This window comes from Mytilus galloprovincialis, chromosome 10 (genome assembly GCF_965363235.1).
Source record: "Mytilus galloprovincialis chromosome 10, xbMytGall1.hap1.1, whole genome shotgun sequence".
Lineage (NCBI taxonomy): Eukaryota > Metazoa > Mollusca > Bivalvia > Mytilida > Mytilidae > Mytilus > Mytilus galloprovincialis.
In genome coordinates, this window is record NC_134847.1 from 48,782,229 (window position 1) to 48,800,271 (window position 18,043).

An 18,043-nucleotide genomic window follows, 5' to 3' on the forward strand; every position below is an offset into this window, starting at 1 on the left:
GGTGATCATACTGTATGGGTTTTATTGTGTGTTAAAAGTCCAGAGGGTCAGGATCGATAAAAGGAAGATTGGTGTACCCATAAGCAACCAAACATGACATTGAAACGACTGCAAATCTGACACTGAGTGCATGTTAAAAACGTGCAAAATAAAAAGGTAAAAAAAAAAAAAACAAAAACAACTACCTACCTACCCTGATTTATTTGCCTTGGCAGCAGGAAACAAACATATTTTTGTTGGCCTTGTGTGATTAAGGGTACCTTTGATAACTATTAGTCTTGATAAAAAAAATGGCCTTGATTGATTAGGGTAGAAAGTGACATGACATTTTTAACAAGAAAGAAACAAATAAATACAATAAGAAAGGCACGATGTAAAGCTTTAGATAGCATACCACTTTGCCAATGTTGGTCGTCCAATCATGTGGGAAAAGGACCAACCACATGATTCCAATTCATCCATTTCATTCGCAGTGCTTGTATATATAACAGATGCAGTTATTAATAAAACATTACCACATATATATGTGTGTTTCTCTGTGAAACATGTCGGAAAGCATAACATACAATTATAACATACAATATATAATTATTTGCTTTTATTACTGATGGATTTATCTGGTTCAGATTTCTAAGACAAGATGTGCTGCTGAAGTCTTTTCAAGAGTCACAGAAAAACAACAAAGTTTCTGAAATAAATTGTTTTCTACGTTATTTTTTAAGCTTTCACTTGTCATCTATTTATTATAATGTATAAGGTATGAAAAATACGATTTTCAAGTTTTCAAATTGTCTATCCACATACATGTATGTATACATTTGTATTTACATTCAATGTTGAGTTCTAGCTATCCGTTGAAATGTTACAAGCATAATTTTCCTACATGTACTTCTTTTGCTAGCAGAATTTCCTTTGGACTGTTTGAAAAGTTTCTATTGGCATGCATCTATGTGTTCTTGTCGGCACCTTCCACCTACAGCAAATATGTTTTGACAGCCTAAGGGTCTACATGTTATTCTGTTTTTTCCTACTAATTTTTGCCAAGCTGGTCAAACAACATCTTATTTGCAAGCTTACCAAACTAAATGTCCTATGTATGTGTCTCTTTCGTGGCAAAAGTCGTCTATTGATGTCAGTCAATGAATCTGCAGTGCTGATAAAATAATGTGACCTTTTTGTCGCAAATCTCAAAATCATGCGAAATCATTACTGCATTCTTCACATACAAATAAAAAAAAAACTTTTGCAGTGATTGCGAATTAAGATATGTTGTTTAGTGTGAACAATAGCTACGAATTGTTAATGAATACAATGTCTCTTTTAGAGAAAATTTAAAGATACCCATCACTTACAAGTTTGTCTTGAAAATGAATGAAATATTTGCCACAGGACAAATCTTGACTTTCATCAAAGGTTTGATGATAACTCCGTTTTGTTAATTGGAAGATCAAAGGATAAAAACAGTTTATTTTAAAGGCAGGCTAAGTAATTAGTTGATATTTTTACCTTACGTCCAGGACCAAATATTCCATGCATATTCAAGACGAGGAAAATTCATTTACAATTGATATTTACAGCTGGGGAACCAAAATGAGGTCTGAAAATAATTACTGTAATATTTTTATAATAACAGTATATATCAAATTTAATAACGGACCCCTTAAAAAGTTTATCCAGTGCAGATTTTTTCACTTCACGAGGTACAAGATTTAACATCCCCATCTCGACTGAACGTGGGGCAGTATTTATACATCCCCCATAGGTCTACGGTCGCACATTTTTAGAATGAGCCTTATTGTCGTACGAGAGAAGTCCTGGTGACTACATGTATATACCCAAGTCTATCCTTATAGTATGGAATGAATTGAATTCATCTTATTTAAGATAATCGCTAAAATGTCCGAAAATTAATCTATTATTCTAGGACTTGTTCGCCTATGCGTGATCAAAATCAAATACATGTAAAATTTCAAATTAGTATTTTGTTGTTTGAATGTAGCCGAAACTTTTACCATTGTATAATATTTTTATTTGATGGAATAATTTATAAATATAGATTAAAAAAAAGTGTTTAATATTTCAATTCGAAGATTTTTAGATTTTAAATCTTTGAGGGAAACGGAAAATTGGCCATACGTCGTCTACTCATTTTGAAGATCAGAGGATAATAATAGTAACATGTTAATAGCATGGATACATTCATTGATGGATTGTTTTTACTTTTCACCCATTTGCAAATATCCCATGCACATTCAGGGTAAGAACTACAGGACGTATACAAGTCTTCGATTAATATAAAAAGAAAAGTTTGTAAACCGGGAGAAGAATTAAGAACCCTTCGTAGACATTGTGCAAGAGATATTTGAAGTGCAAAGAGTGTTGCTTTTTCCCTTCACGAGGCAGTAAATATAGATTAAAGGTAATATACCCTTTTCGATCGAACGTGTCTGCGTATTTTTACATCCCACAAAACCAAACGGTCGCACATCTTCAGAATGGGAAGTCATGCTAACAGTGTTTCGTTGAATTTGTCTTATTTAGAATGTCTATAGGGTCAAAACGAATTTTAGTACTTAAAGAATTATTAAAATTTTGTCTACCCATTGGTTTGAAAGTTAGAAAAAAATAATGCGACTGTAGATTCCATTTGTTTGAAAATGCCCTTAAAAATTAAGTTGCTGGCGCAAGATAAATAAAAACAATCTGCCAAACTTAAAAGTCGCCTAATTAAACCAGATTTAATATCGCTTGATTGATAAGAATACCAAGTATAAACAACACTATTTGTTTATGACTTTAGATACTTCTATGTAAAAAAAAGACACGACCAGTAACATATTGACTATCATAGTTATATATATGCCAAACAAAACGATTCTTTGACATACTTGTATAACATTGATGTATCTTTAAATGTATTCTTATCCAACTGTTACTGTTTAAACATGACATATTTATTGTATATATTTTTCATATAATTGTAGGGTATTTTGTAATTGCTGTCATCATGGTCATCTAGAAATTTGGTATAGTGTACAATTTGGAGAGGATTATTTAAAGTTAATATAACTTGTATCTAATCCAGACAATAAAATTTGTTTTAGCTAAACGATCATTCTTCTAAACTTGTATCTTCTGATTATCTATTACTTGTTCACGTGTGTTTTTCCACTTTGATTTAAATATATGCACTGAGAAAATGAACTGGATTAAGGACAAACTATTTGAATCTACCCTTTAATATCTACATGTATGTTATATATTCAAGGTCTTAACGTATGTCAGCAAATATGATAACAGTATGTGTCCTTTACTTAAGCAAAGATTACATCTTAAGGTAAGTGTACTTTATTTTTTGAACGATATATTGTATGGTATGTGTCGCTTGAAGGGTTTAACAACGATTAACATACAACAAAATGTGAAGAAAATATGTTTCTGACCAATTGATGTATAGTTATGCTAAATGCATAACACTAACAGTATGCGGTGAGGCAGATTTCCACCTTCGAACAATCATGGTGACATGAAGTTGGAAGATGTCATGCCGCACAGGGGCTAGGTTATCAGTTCACGGACTTGAATTTACATTTATTGTATACCGGCTTGGTTTAAATCGATCTATATTAGGATTATAAGGTCAAAATTAGGAGTTGAGAAATTCCAAATGCATTTTAGTAATACACGTAACTATAAATCTAGATAAATTAATGGTCATCCAGTGGCAAATATTTCATGCATGTTCAGGACGATCTATACATGTATACCTGTAGAGCATTATTATTCATTACGGAAGCGAAGTAGTTGTTTCGTGTTCGCGTGCAGCATTATGATCTGACTTGATGTTTGCATTTCACTCAAACATTATGAAATCACACTCGTTTATATCAAGATAATTTTACTGTGACCAATGTGCATAGCATAAATGTTTGAAATTCTCATTAGATTTAAAAGTACTAAGAATTGAATCACGAAAAAGGTGTATTTGGTAAAATAGCGATACACACAGCGCGCAGTGATTTCATTTGAGTGGACAACAGGCTCTATTTTCTAATAAATTTTCAGGTGTGTGACATCAGTTAGGTTATGTACATAAATGCATGATACGTGAGACATTTTACTCAAAATTAGAATATATAATGCATTTTATCAACGTGAGCTAAAAACAAAATAATTACGAATTCAGAGAAGGGATTAAATCTTGTGAAAGTACATTGTAGGACAAACAGACGAACAAAGCCCTCTAAACGTCTTGTCGTTTTTTTTTTTATAAATAGGTTGCTGTCTCATTGACAAATATATCAAGGCTCAGCAATTTGTAACTAATAAAACAATTACTGAAATTGAACTAATGAAGTGCTTCGAAAGAGTTATCTGTATTCCTTCTAAGATATTTGCCGTGTTGAAAACTATTAATTATTGTCGTTTTCTAAACGTACAGCAGACAGTATATTTCAGGCATATTTGTAGTACGAAACCTTTGGTTAATTAGTTTTCTTGTAAGCAGCCGCTTTTTATCATGCTTGTGTAGAAAAATCCGAAGGTTTAAATTAAACCACAAGCTCTGAAACATCTGTATTGAGCAGTATACTTTACAAAAACACATGTATGTAAGGTACAATAAAACCAAAAAACTTAAGTAGCATGTACATTGTTACAGTAATAGTAATATGGGCGTGCAAAAAAAATATATTGTTTTTATTTAGCTTATAAATCTTCAAATAAGACGTGTGTATACAAGGCACATCATCTGAACTCTGACCAATCACAGAAATATGGCCAGTCAGTCGACATCTCAAGGTATTTCTTATTCAATATTATTTTATATGTACTCAAATAATTTTTATGGAACAATAAAATAAAAAACACAAAATTAGTTAATGCAAAATGATATACACGCATTTCAAGAATACAGAAAAATTGGTAAAAAAATAAAGAATAGAGGATAATGGAAATCAATGCTAAAATATAAAGAAAAGGAAATGATAGCTTCAATAAACATGATAAGGCAGCAACCATTTGATTTTCTGGGGGGGGGGGGGGGGGGTATGGTTTTTTTTTGGAAAAAACAGTTTGTTTCCAGTTTTTGGAGAAAAAAATAATTTGTTTTTGATTCTGAGAAAAAAAAATTGTTTGTTTCACCCTCAGCTGCCACTATATGTAATGCTAAAATTGAAAGAAAAAAATTTGTCCAGAAAAAAAACCATAGCAGCCCCCCCCCCCCCCCCCCCCCCCCCCCCCCCCCCCCCCCAGAAAATCAAATGGTTGCTGCCTAAACAAAGAATAGAAACCATTCAGACTAATTAATACAGAATAAAGAAGGCAAGACAATTCCATCCAAACCCAAACCCCGATATCAACTTTGTTTCATATCAAAAGTCACTTATAATAATAATTAATGTACTTTAATGTATGTACAAGATATTTATAAATCATTATAGTTTCTATATCATGTATATATAACGTACAATATTGAAAATGAAATAGCATCTATAACTTCATGGCTCATGCCTTATCAAGCTAGTTTAACGTACTTTTAACATATATGTTTATTAAAATATTATTAGTTATGAATATTGCAAATATATAAACAGAAAAGCAGTCAACAGTATCTTTTTAATTTGCTATGATTTGTGACATATAACACAAATCATGTTGACATGGTTGAAACTCGTGTATGTTTTCACAAAATATACTATTAAAGTTATAAATAGATTCAGTCGACAAATGTGTAATGGCTGAATACGACAACAGCAACCGTCTGAAAGGTAAGCTGCAAAAGTTTCAAAATCTGCTATAGTAATGATATTTTTTTTTAAATTGTACATGAAAAAAAAAACAATGTTATTCTGCCATCAAATGTGGAAACGAATAATGCTGAAACAAAATAGCCAACATGTACGTTGTATAACCTTTACATTGCTCTGAACTTAATTAACCTTCAAGTTGGTTTCTATAATCAATCAAAAGGTCAACCAGAATTAACTACATTTAAATATTTACAAAAAATGAAGATGGTATCAAAGTCTTTAACATTCGAATATTGAATACACCTGATGTGATGATCTAACAGGACAATGCAATCTCTATACGGAAACATATGAGTGACATGTTATTAGAATTATTTTTTCCCCATAGATATTGCATTTTCTTGGAGGAGGCGATGATAGTATTATATCTCCTTGAAATTTTTCAGTATGAATGTTAAATATCAAAAATGGATTGTTTTTACACGAAAAAAAAAAGGAATTTCCAAAATTTAAGTTGATAATTCGAAGATTTTAATCGATAATTCTGAGAATAGCTTGCATAATATTAAGATTTTAGTCGGAATTTCCCCGGTTAATGGCAGTAGTTCCGTAAACATAATACACTTCTGAGATTAATTTTAATACAAGCATTAGCTTTTCAAAAAGGGCTAAGTCGACTCTTAGCTGATGAAAATTGAAAGTGCTCTCGCTTTGTTGATTTATTCATATACTAGAATAGCCACGTGCATCAATCAACAAATTTTACCACACATGTGAGGTCACACGTTATGAAGTATTGTTGTTTACGAAACTCCAGAAAATTCGACTATTTATAGATAAAAGTTACCTGTTTACAAATATCATGAATATGCATGAGTAATGACCAGGCAAATGATCTAATTGCTAAAATAGAGAGGACAAATCCGATACTCTACGGGATTGAAGGACATTTACTAGAATTGGATTGTCCTAACCAATCAATAAACTTTCATTATTCACGTCTCGTAATATCTTCCAATCAGGTAGCAAGAAAAATTCACGCACTGAGTGTCCATCGTTTAATTCTTAATATCGACTCCTAGGAGTCGATAATTACAAATTATCACGAATGTATCAAGTTAAATACATTCCCTAATTTCGAATGGCATCTCACGGAATAAACTGATATACGTTTATTAAGTGTGGGTGGAACTCTTGCCTTCTTTTCGACGGTACTTTTTTAAATTTTGAATATACTACATTTATGTCTAGTTCGATGCCATGCTTGATTCCTGTCAAGTCGTTTAACTATCATTAACAAGTCTTATGCCATTGGTTTCGTACTGTTACACACAATTACTTCAGACATTTTAAAAGTGAAATATTTAGGTAAATGTATACATTTCCAATAGATGAATACGCTGTGTTTGCGTTCATTTTCCCAATCCTCTGGGTGCCGGTTTTATACTTGCATGAGCAGCACTACGGTTGGAGCTTTTCAATTCATAAAGATAACTCTTCAAAAGACAGTTTATAATCTTTGTGTTGTACAAGGGTTATTATACTGTGATACCAATTTGTTGTAATTTTTGTACAAATAACATTCGAGTTGTCAAAATATTACGAAATCTATTTGTTTTGTGTTTGTGACATGTATCTTGTCATGTTTATATAGCATGTCGAGCCTTTACAAGTTCAACATTATTCATATAGAACAAAATGCATTTATGCATACACATACATTGTATATAGATAAAATAACTCTAAAAATTAACAAAATGCATGTATGCATACACATACATTGTATATGGATAAAATGTAAAACGTTACCTGTGCCATTTGAGGGGGGACGTCGGGATCGGGTGTTTGTAAGCTCGGGATTTCGGGATTGATCCTTACGGATTCCGGGAATTCTTTTTTCGAATTTCGGGATGTCGGGATTTAAATTCGGAACCTCGGGATTTCTGGATCAGGACCCCTCCAACCCCTCTCCCCTCATTGGACGTTGTCAACAATTTCTATCGACTCGGGTCAGTGTTTTTGGGGTTTTCAGGATCATTTGCCACATAGTTTTACTACACAGTTATTTTCAAGAGGTTTTTTTTATAAAAAAATTGAATTAACAACAGGATGGGTTGTGATAAAAATTGATTGGTTTCATGCCAATGAAAAACTTCTTTCATACAAAATACAGAAATTTAATAGAAACCTTCATACCGAACTAGATCTGAATGATACGACTGATTTTATTTCGAGCAGCATAACAAAAATAACAATCAAAACCAGGCAATGAGAGTCATATGGAATTGCACTTGTGTAATATTCTAGTCAAAACATTGACGCACATGTTTCCTTCTTTATCTTCAGGTTATTCTTATGCTGAACCAGAAATCCAACAATTTGTTAAAGATTTTAGTAAACTAATACTAAATGAAGCTCTTATACCACAAACTGATCCAAATACTAAAGTTCTTAATTTTAGGCAACCGTTAGACTTGCAAGTAAGTAAATAATAATGGATATATTTGAGGTGTATTCTCGTTTAGTTAAATGTTACTGTTCAGGCTTGTTGTACGGTAGGCGACAGAATATCTTATAGTGCAAGGAAAGGTGTTTGGTAACATTTGAGTCCTTCAAGATCTCTTTTTTCATAATCGCCCGCTTTAAAATGTTCATACGTTATAATGAACGGGGGTCTTGGTTGGTTTTACAAAACAGAGAAAAATGGGTCATTACTGCAGAAATATTGTAAAAAATAGAGAACTTTCGGACGCTTAAATATAAAGAATAGAGGAAAATGGACAAAAACTGAAATGGATGACCCCCGTCCCTATCCAATTCAGACCATCAGGAAGGTGCAGATTAGGTGCAGATTAAATCAATTCAAAAGGGTAGTCCGCTTAGTCCCATAATCATTAACGGATACGGCTAAGTATTTTCTCATTAGGTCTTAAATGAAATTTTCAGATTTAAATGGTTTTATCTAGTATAACTATGATTCCAAGGCAATCCCATTACTAGAATATAAATATCATGCCCAGCATACACATAATAAAAAAGCGATAACTTTGTCAAGGTTTTTTTTATACACATCGTCTTATTAATTTTTCACACAGAAATTTTTAGATCTGGAAATTTACGAAGAACCCGTACCACGTGAGAAATTGTTGGAACTAGGAAGGAAAGTTATAGATGGTAGTATTGTACCAGGTATGATCACCGTATATTGAAAGTTTTAATGATACGTTACTTTTTATAGAATGCTATACGGGAAAATTAACAGGGATCGTGGCAATCTTTTTTCATAGATTGATTGATGGTTGCGTACTGTTCAGTATCAACTATTCTATAGATAAGTAAGACGAGAACATATTAACGAAAGTTTTGCAGTTTATCGACCGGAATATAGGGTGACATGATTACTATCACTACAATGATTTGCCAAAAATGTAGCCAGCGTACATGTACATGTAGCACACGACATCTCCCTACACCAGACATCTCGTTTAATGTTCCAGTTCCGACCAAACGTGGCAGAGTATTTATACATCCTGCTCACTAATACGGACGCATCTCTGTGGCATGGTTTAATTGATGACTGAGAGTCCAGATGACAACATATCAATACCCCAGAAATCTTGTGTCTTTTGTGTATATATTAAGATACATGCTTGCACTTAAAATTGAAATAAGTTTTACGGATTTTTCAGTGTTCCTGTTTCACCTTTTTATTCAAATACTTTAGTTTAAAAATGTTTTTGTAGGTCATCCCCGTTTCCTCAACCAACTGTATACCGGAGTTGATCCATACAGTTTATTTGGGGCATGGTTGACCGAAGTCCTGAATTGTAATGTGTAAGTGAGTTTTACTAATGTAGCAAATTCTAAAAAATATAAAAAAAAAATTATGAGTAAAAAAAGTAATGGCAAATGAAATGACAATTGTAATACAATTTATTACAGAGAGTGTATCAAGATATATTTTTAAGTCTCCCAAACAAAGTTTGGAGACTTATTGTTTTTGCTCAGTTCTTCTTATTTTTATTATTCTTCTTCTTCTTCTTCCTCTTCCGCCACTTTAAAAAATGAACTTGTCCGCAGCGTTTCTCCAAAACCGCTTGTCAGATTGACTTAGAATTTCATAAAATGGTAGACTAATATGTCTAGGTGAGCCATCAATCTTTCGTTTGTGCATTGGGGTCTATTAAGGGGTATTTGGGGGGTAGAAAGGAGGAAGGGGTTTACTATAGAACCCTATGGGATTTTATTTTCTAAAATTTTCAAATGAATATAACTTGAAAACTGTAAGTGATAGATACATGCAGTCTTCAGAATTGATTATAGGACAATAAAACAAATCACATGAAATATAGGGGGAGTCCCTGGGAGTTCATCCCCACCCCCTTCAATTTGAGAATATGCTTATATTTTGTAAACGGTCCAGATCCCCACCCCTAAACCATATATTTAGGGGCCTCCGGGTGCGGGAAATTCTCGCTACATTGAAGACCTGTTGGTGACCCTCTGCTGTTGTTTTTTATTTGGTCGGGTTGTTGTCTCTTTGACACATTCCCCATTTCCATTCTCAATTTTATTTATATTCTCGAATGGGACGATAAAACATATCAAATGAAATTAATGGGAGGTCTCAGGGGGTAATCCCCACCCCAGTCAATTTGAGAATGTGCTATTATTTTGTAAACGGTCAACATCCCCACCCCTAAACCATATATATTCTTGTAGGGACAATAAAACAAATGAAATGAAATAAAAGGGAATTCCGTAGGGGGTTACCCCATCCCCTCTTGTTTGAAAACTTGTAAACGGTCAACATCCCCACCCCTAAACCATATATATTCTTGTAGGGGACAATAAAACAAATGAAATGAAAGAAGAGGGAAGTCCCTAGGGGGTCACCCCACCCCCTCTTGTTTGAAAACTTGTAAACGGTCAACATCCCCACCCCTAAACCATATATATTCTTGTATGGGACAATAAAGCTAATCAAATGAAATGCCCCACCCTGTTCAATTTGAGAATGTGCTATTATCTTGTAAACGGTCCAGATCCCTATCCTTAAACCATATACATTCTTGTAGGGGACAATAAAACAAATGAAATGAAATGTAGGTAAATTCCCTGGGGGTCACCACCACCCCCTCCTGTTTGAATACTTGTAAATGGTGGAGATCCCTACTCATAAGCCATATATATTCTTGTATGGGACAAAAAATCAAATCAAATAAACATGGGACCATATGAATGGCGAGTTATGGGAGCTTTGTTTGGGAGACTTCGTAACATCATCCTGTTACAATTACTTCTTGTTTAACTATATATTTTCAGGCACACATATGAAGTGTCACCCGCCATGGTGACGCTAGAAAACTATATTTTCAAAAAGATATCATCACTAATTGGATATCCAGACGGTGAAGGCATTTTCTGTCCAGGTATTTATCGAAATAAAACTATATTGTCTTGTAGAGTTTTGGGTAAACATTCTATCATTTAAATCGGAGATACATGTGCATTTATGTTGTGTTACCGTTGTGTTGCTTTTTTTTACAAAATTTATCAATGTTATAAACTATATAAATTCACCCACAACTATCTAAATACGTTATTGTAAAAACTTTAAGCATGTCACTAATTCAGTTTGCTCCGTTCTTTTACGCCAATTCAATAGCGCGTTTATTTATGGGAACGGCAAATATTTTCCTCCACTTAGAGCGCTTCGATCCAAAACAATAGCCGTATTTGTCCTATTAGAATCGAAATAATTCATGGGGCTTGAATGAGGGTCTGGATGGGGGGTCTTTTATTCTGTAAACATTTAATTTTCACCCCTTCTTTCTCTAATCTTCAAAAATTTAACCCCTTTTTTTCTCTAATCTTCCAAAAAATTAACCCCTTTTTTCTCTAATCTTCATTTTTTGGCCCATTATTCTCTAATCTTCATTTTTTAAGGGCATTATTCTTTAATCATTAACCCCATCCAAATCCTCTTGAATATATCGTGATTTTACCACGGATTGCCCCTTTATGCCGATATTTTACACCTCGCTATCGCTCAGGGTAAAATACATGTCATAAAGGGCCAACCCGTGGTAAAATCACGATATATTCCATCCCCCATGAATTGAGAATAATGGACAATACAGATAAAGAATTGAGAGAAAAAAAGAAATAAAACCCCCACTAAGTGTCTCATAAACATACCTGTAATTCTGTTTTTAAAATATCTGTTTACTGAAATGGTTCAATACATTATAATTGCTCTTTGCAGGTAGTTCCTTCTCAAATCTTATAGCTATACATTTAGCTAGATTTAGACACAATCCCACTTTAAAGGAAAAAGGTCTGTTTTCGTGTGAACCAATGGTCATTTTAAAGTCTGAGGACGCACATTATTCTGTTGAGAAAGGTGCAAACTTTCTAGGATTCGGGACGGAAAGTGTTGTTAAAGTCAAATCCGATGATAGAGGTAGAGTTATTCCGGAAGATTTAGAAATCAAGATTCAACAATGCAAACAAAAAGTAGGTATGATGAACGTCTTAAATGTTTGTTCACAACAAATCTATAGACAAACTTTGTTTAAAAGATAAGATAAGACTCCGTGATGAAGTTTGTATTTTAACCTATAATTGGATGGAGAGTTGTCTCATTGGCACATACCACATCTTCTTATATCTATTTTAAACCATAACTTCTTATATATTTCTTAGATAAAATTAAGGGTACATGATCATTTTTTGTATTCAACAACATTAATTTCAAAAAACAACAACTTTGAAAGATTGTAGATTTTTTTTGGTAAATCTCAATTGTTTCAGTACTAGTATTTGAAAGTTTATACAGCTCATCATTTGCTAATACAGATGACTTTCTTTTGTTGATTACTAAAATTGCTCGCATTTCAGAAATGTGCTCCCATAATGTTTATGGCATCTTGTGGGACAACGGTGTTAGGATCTTTTGATGATCTCGAGTCTGTGGCTGATATTTGTAAACGATATAACGTCTGGATGCACGTTGATGTACGTATTGTTTTGCAAATTTATTTTTATAACGCAGACACTTCATAAAATATATCCGCATTTGAAACAAATATGACATGTGCGTACCTTTGCATCATGTCAACACAACGGTGTTAAATCCATTTCCACGTGTAGACTGCCCATACAACAAATAAACAAAAACACTTTCCGTTAATTGATTGAAATACATACAAATTGTATACAAACATTGAAAATGTGTCGTTGCAATGTTATATTAGTACTACTGTCATCGCCATTGTTAGGAGCTCAAACTATGTTTCACTGTAAGTATTTTTTGCTTTTTATCTTTTGACACTATCACCATTGGCAATGAAAACAATAGCTCGTGAAGCAATTATTTTTCTAACAACGCTTGTTATTGATACATACATGTACATATGTCTCGCCTGTGTTTTATTCCAAAGTTATAATTCAAATGTTTAAAGTGTTTTTACTTGCATGTAAACTATGCAAACGTCTTCAGGCAATTCGTCATGATTGAGTTATATCCCTGAAAATGGCACAGTCTATTAAATTGCTAACACAGAGATACGAATCGACTGTTTTAAAACGTATAAGGCCATAATGTGAACAGAACTTTGTGAAATATTTTGAATGAATGGAAGAGGATGCAATGCATCAATGAGACAGCTACTCGGAACAATTAAAAAAAAAAACAAATACTAAGAGATCAACAGGTACATGTATGTAAAATGTTTTTTTATTCCTTTTAGATATTACTCTTGTTATTTTTAGGCAGCATGGGGAGGTGGTGTCATGTTGTCTGATAAGTTGAAGTATCTTACAAAGGGCATTGAAAGGTTCGTACAAACTACTACGTATACTGTACATCTTATATTCTGCAACTTCAATCGTGTTGGTTCATACTTTGCACGTGTTAAACTATTAAAATTCTGTTTTTGCGAATGATTGTAATGTCGAAAGGTTTGTAAAACTAATACATGCTATATACTGCAACTTAAAACAGATTTATTCATATTTCGCACGTGTTAAACTTCAAAAAAAAATTCGAATGACGGTAACGTTAATTTTATTTTGTAGGTCTGATTCTGTAGCATGGAATATACACAAAATGTCTGGGGCAGGTATTCAGTGTTCAGCTTTTGTTGTAAAAGAAAAGGTGAATATTACATTAATTGATTTATATCGATTTTATATGATTTCTTTGAAAGACGGTATACTTTTTCTTCAAATCATTAAAATTGTACACTTTGATGATACAAACATGCATCGTAGTCACTACTTAATATTGCGCTTGGTATATTTTTTAAAACATGCATTATCTTTATGTCTCAGACTTAAATATTTGAAAGAAAGATGATACAAGCATTAGCCTTTCAAAAAGGGCTAGTCGACTCTTAGCTGATGAAAATGGAAAGTGCTCTCGCTTTGTAGATTAATTCATTTACTAGAATAGCCACGTGCATCAATCAACAAATTTTACCACACACGTGAGGTCACACGTTAGGAAGTAGTATATATCGTTTAACGTTGTTGTCTACGAAACTCCAGAAGATTCGACTATTTATAGATTAAAGTTACATGTGTACCAATATCATGAATATGCATGATTAATGACCAGGCAAAATCTAATTGCTAAAATAGAGAGGACAAATCCGATACTCTACGGGATTGAAGGACATTTACTAGGTTTGGATTGACCTAACCAATCAATAAACTTTGATTATTCAGTCTCGTAATATCTTCCAATCAGGTAGCAAGAAAAATTCACGCACTCACTGGCCATCGTTCAATTCTTAATATCGACTCCTAGGAGTAGATACCAACTACATCTTATTTTTGTATCAACTAAAACAAACCATAGAAAAGAACCATTAATTACAGGTTGTAGGAGTGATGCTCACGAAAATGTTAGACCCCACAATATTCTGTATACCTAGGAGATCAGTGGTTGTCTCTCCTTGTTGTTTGTCGCATATATTTCAGTTATTGTTCTCTTTTGAATTGATTCACAGTTTGGCAGGCGACCGGGCTTTTTAGAGCGTACTATACGGTATTGATATGATCGTTGTTGAAGGCCATGTATATGTTTATATTGTTGTCCTTTAGTCATTGGAAAATGAACGCACACATAAGATCAAAGATGTATAAAATGAGTTAAATAACTTCTAATACAATTGATATTTTTACAGGGATTTTTGGAAAAGTGTAATGCATATAGAGCAGAATATTTGTTTCAACCAGACAAAATTTACGACACTTCTTTTGATATAGGTAAAAAGAATTCTTGTCATATTAAGGCGTGCTGTGTTAAAACACAGATACAATTAAGGTTTAATGAAAAATATACATATTAAAGAGATAATGTTCTCTTCAAACAGCAAGATTAACATGGAAAACTAAAACTGTACTAAAGATTATATTATAACTTTCTAAATAACTGCTTTAAATTTAATTAAAATGATACAAATATTCATTTTTTGTAAAGACAATAATAATTCGGTATTTTATAGATAGTTGCTCTAAATATCAGATTATCACTGATCGCTCTGTATTTAATTAGGGGACAGAACAATCCAATGTGGTCGTAAAAATGATGTCCTTAAATTGTGGTTGATGTGGAAAGGTCGTGGTGATAAAGCTATGGGCGCTAGGATAGAGAAAGCATTTGATCTAGCAGCGTAAGTAAAACAAATCGTTAACATTCACTTTGTATTGATGAATGAGAATTGGAATTATGAAAAAAAAATATAGAGATGGTCGTAGTTAGTTATTAAGTTTGTTTTTCATGAATGAGAAATATGTAGTTTTAAGGGTAAATTTTCGTTAGCAAATGGAAAAGTTAAAATTGACAATTGCGATTATTTCTATTTTTCAAACGTTTAAAAGGAATTATGCAGTCTGTTTATATTTGAATTTTGCAGTTACCTTACAGAAAAACTAAAATCAACAGAAGGATTTCGATTAGTTTTACCGGAGGTATGAAACATATATTAATAAGATACAATATCAATAAAAAAAAGTCTCTTTTAGTTTATTTTATAAATCATGACAGTAACGAAGTACTGATGATAACATCTTTGACTTGCAACCCATTAGAAGATGCATCGACCATTTTTGTGTAAATAAACTACTAGTTAAAACGCATGTTCACGTTCCCATATACATGTATAATGAAGGAAAAATTATACCACCTTTTGCCTTGAATTTGTATGAAATATTTACCACTGGGCGTTAAGCAAAGCATAACCGATCAACATATTCACAATTAAAGGAAGTAGTTTATAATTAGCTACATTTGTATCATAATACGAGTCAAAATATCTACTCCAAAAGGACTTACTTAAAGTTTCCAGTGAACACTAATGCTACCAAAAAAACCCTCTAGTGTCAATTGACTCAAACATGGCCTAGTAAAGTCAATCTAATATTTATTTAAGTGACAACGTGAAACAAAGTAAGGAAGTTCCTGCATACAAACGATTGATATTGATGACTATCTCATTAATACTTAGCCCCAAATTCGTCTTTTATATTTCAAATAATAGGCTACGCACATTAATATTTAATATTTAAGTCTATTTTTACGTAAATTTGTAATTTTCAGTTCCAATGTACCAACATTTCCTTTTGGTATATTCCACCACGTCTCAGAGGTAAACAAGAAACTACAGAATGGTGGGAGGAAGTTGGGAAGGTAAATTACATGTAATGTTAATATGTTTTATACTTTTAAATCCACGGATGGCTTAGCACATGAGCGTTCCCCAATAATGTATAATGCATGCTCCAAATGTTTCATCAATATTTGAAAAGTTTTATAACTATTTTTAGTGTAGGCAAAATTTAAGAATGTCATTAAACATGGAGTGCATTTCTTACTAAGACAAACGATACCAACGGTTCAGCGAACACACGCTTAGACCATTTGTTTCTAACATACGTTTGCAAAGTTTGCATGCATAAATGTTGACAAAATATACACTTGCTACAAATGCGTCTACAGTTTGTCGTTCGTCGTTTGTTTGTACATACTCTGCATTTCTTTCTTACTTTAATATCAATTATATTTTCATATTTTTCTCACTTAAAAAAAAGATTGGTTCTAACAAAAGAAAATGAGATATAAATCTGATTGTCATAACTTAAAACAATGTCAACAATTACTCAAATAGGTATAATAGGTACATGTATATGCACTTCTTACTTTCAGTGCTGCTATTTTACATTCATCAGATGAAGACGAAGAACTGACAATAAATTTAGATATGAACAGAAGTCATGTGTGTCTACAACATCTTCTTTGTTGACATCTGCTCACAGTAAAATTCATACCAATTGCAGAATTTTAAATGACCATATGTATGCTTAAAATTATTAATTCATATATTTATTGTATTTATTTTACAGGTAGCTCCAGCTATAAAGGGTCGGATGATGCTTAAAGGTTCTATAATGATTAGCTATCAACCCTTATCTTCAAAGGGATTGGTCAACTTCTTCAGAGTCATTATAGCAAACCCTGTGTGTGAAAGATCTGATATGGATTTTATTGTTGACGAGATTATAAATCTTGGACAAGATTTGTAAAATATTTTGATTTAAATGATAATTTATGCAGATTAGATCTTCAGACTTTCTCTTCAAAAATGTCAATAATGTGTTGATAAAATAAAATATTATTCAACCATGCAGGACGTAACGGTTCTATAAAACATGTTCACAACCATTTTGATCTGTAAAATAAATCTTATGACATGAAGTCATGACTGAAATTTTATGAATTTCAAGGCTTGCTTAAAATCTTGTACATGAATAGTTATCAAAGGTACCAGGATTATAATTTAGTACGCCAGACGCGCGATTCGTCTGCATAAGACTCATCAGTGACGCTCATATCAAAATATTTATAAAGCCAAACAGGTACAAAGTTGAAGAGCATTGAGGATCCAAAATTCTAAAAAGCTATCTGATAGATAAATCACAGTCAACAATTTTTTTCATTTTTTTTGTGTAATCTATTTTGAATAAATGCATCATTTGCATGAGGGGCACATGCGGTTCCTTTCGAGACAAAGTTAAATTTCATGAGCCGCAAGTCGAATGATTTTTTTTTTCTCTGAAGACTATGACCCCTTCTCAAAATTGTACATGCAAGAACGTTCAATCAGAAATCAGCCAACAAAGTAACTAAATGATAAAAAGAAATTCAAGTTATATAAAGATTGAAGACTTTCAATTATTTTGTTCTAAAGTAAGTGACTCTGATGAAGAGTTGTCTCATTGGCACT

At 32.7% G+C, this 18,043-nt stretch overlaps 1 protein-coding gene across 2 annotated transcripts; it reads left to right on the forward strand.

Moving 5' to 3' along the window:
• The first annotated feature begins 3,251 nt into the window (after positions 1-3,251).
• LOC143047717 (cysteine sulfinic acid decarboxylase-like) lies at positions 3,252-17,444 on the forward strand. Of its 2 annotated transcripts, XM_076220929.1 has the most exons (15): positions 3,252-3,337; positions 4,707-4,800; positions 8,097-8,230; positions 8,846-8,939; positions 9,494-9,584; positions 11,076-11,182; positions 12,019-12,269; positions 12,654-12,770; positions 13,527-13,591; positions 13,833-13,911; positions 14,945-15,026; positions 15,316-15,433; positions 15,677-15,731; positions 16,360-16,449; positions 17,163-17,444. In XM_076220929.1, the coding sequence occupies exons 2-15, from the start codon at positions 4,776-4,778 to the stop codon at positions 17,340-17,342; spliced, it is 1,488 nt and encodes a 495-aa protein (XP_076077044.1). In that variant the 5' UTR covers positions 3,252-3,337; positions 4,707-4,775; the 3' UTR covers positions 17,343-17,444. The 2 variants fall into 2 exon arrangements, with proteins under 2 accessions (XP_076077044.1, XP_076077042.1); XM_076220927.1 differs by lacking the exons at positions 3,252-3,337; positions 4,707-4,800 and adding an exon at positions 5,648-5,768.
• The last annotated feature ends 599 nt before the right edge of the window (positions 17,445-18,043 follow it).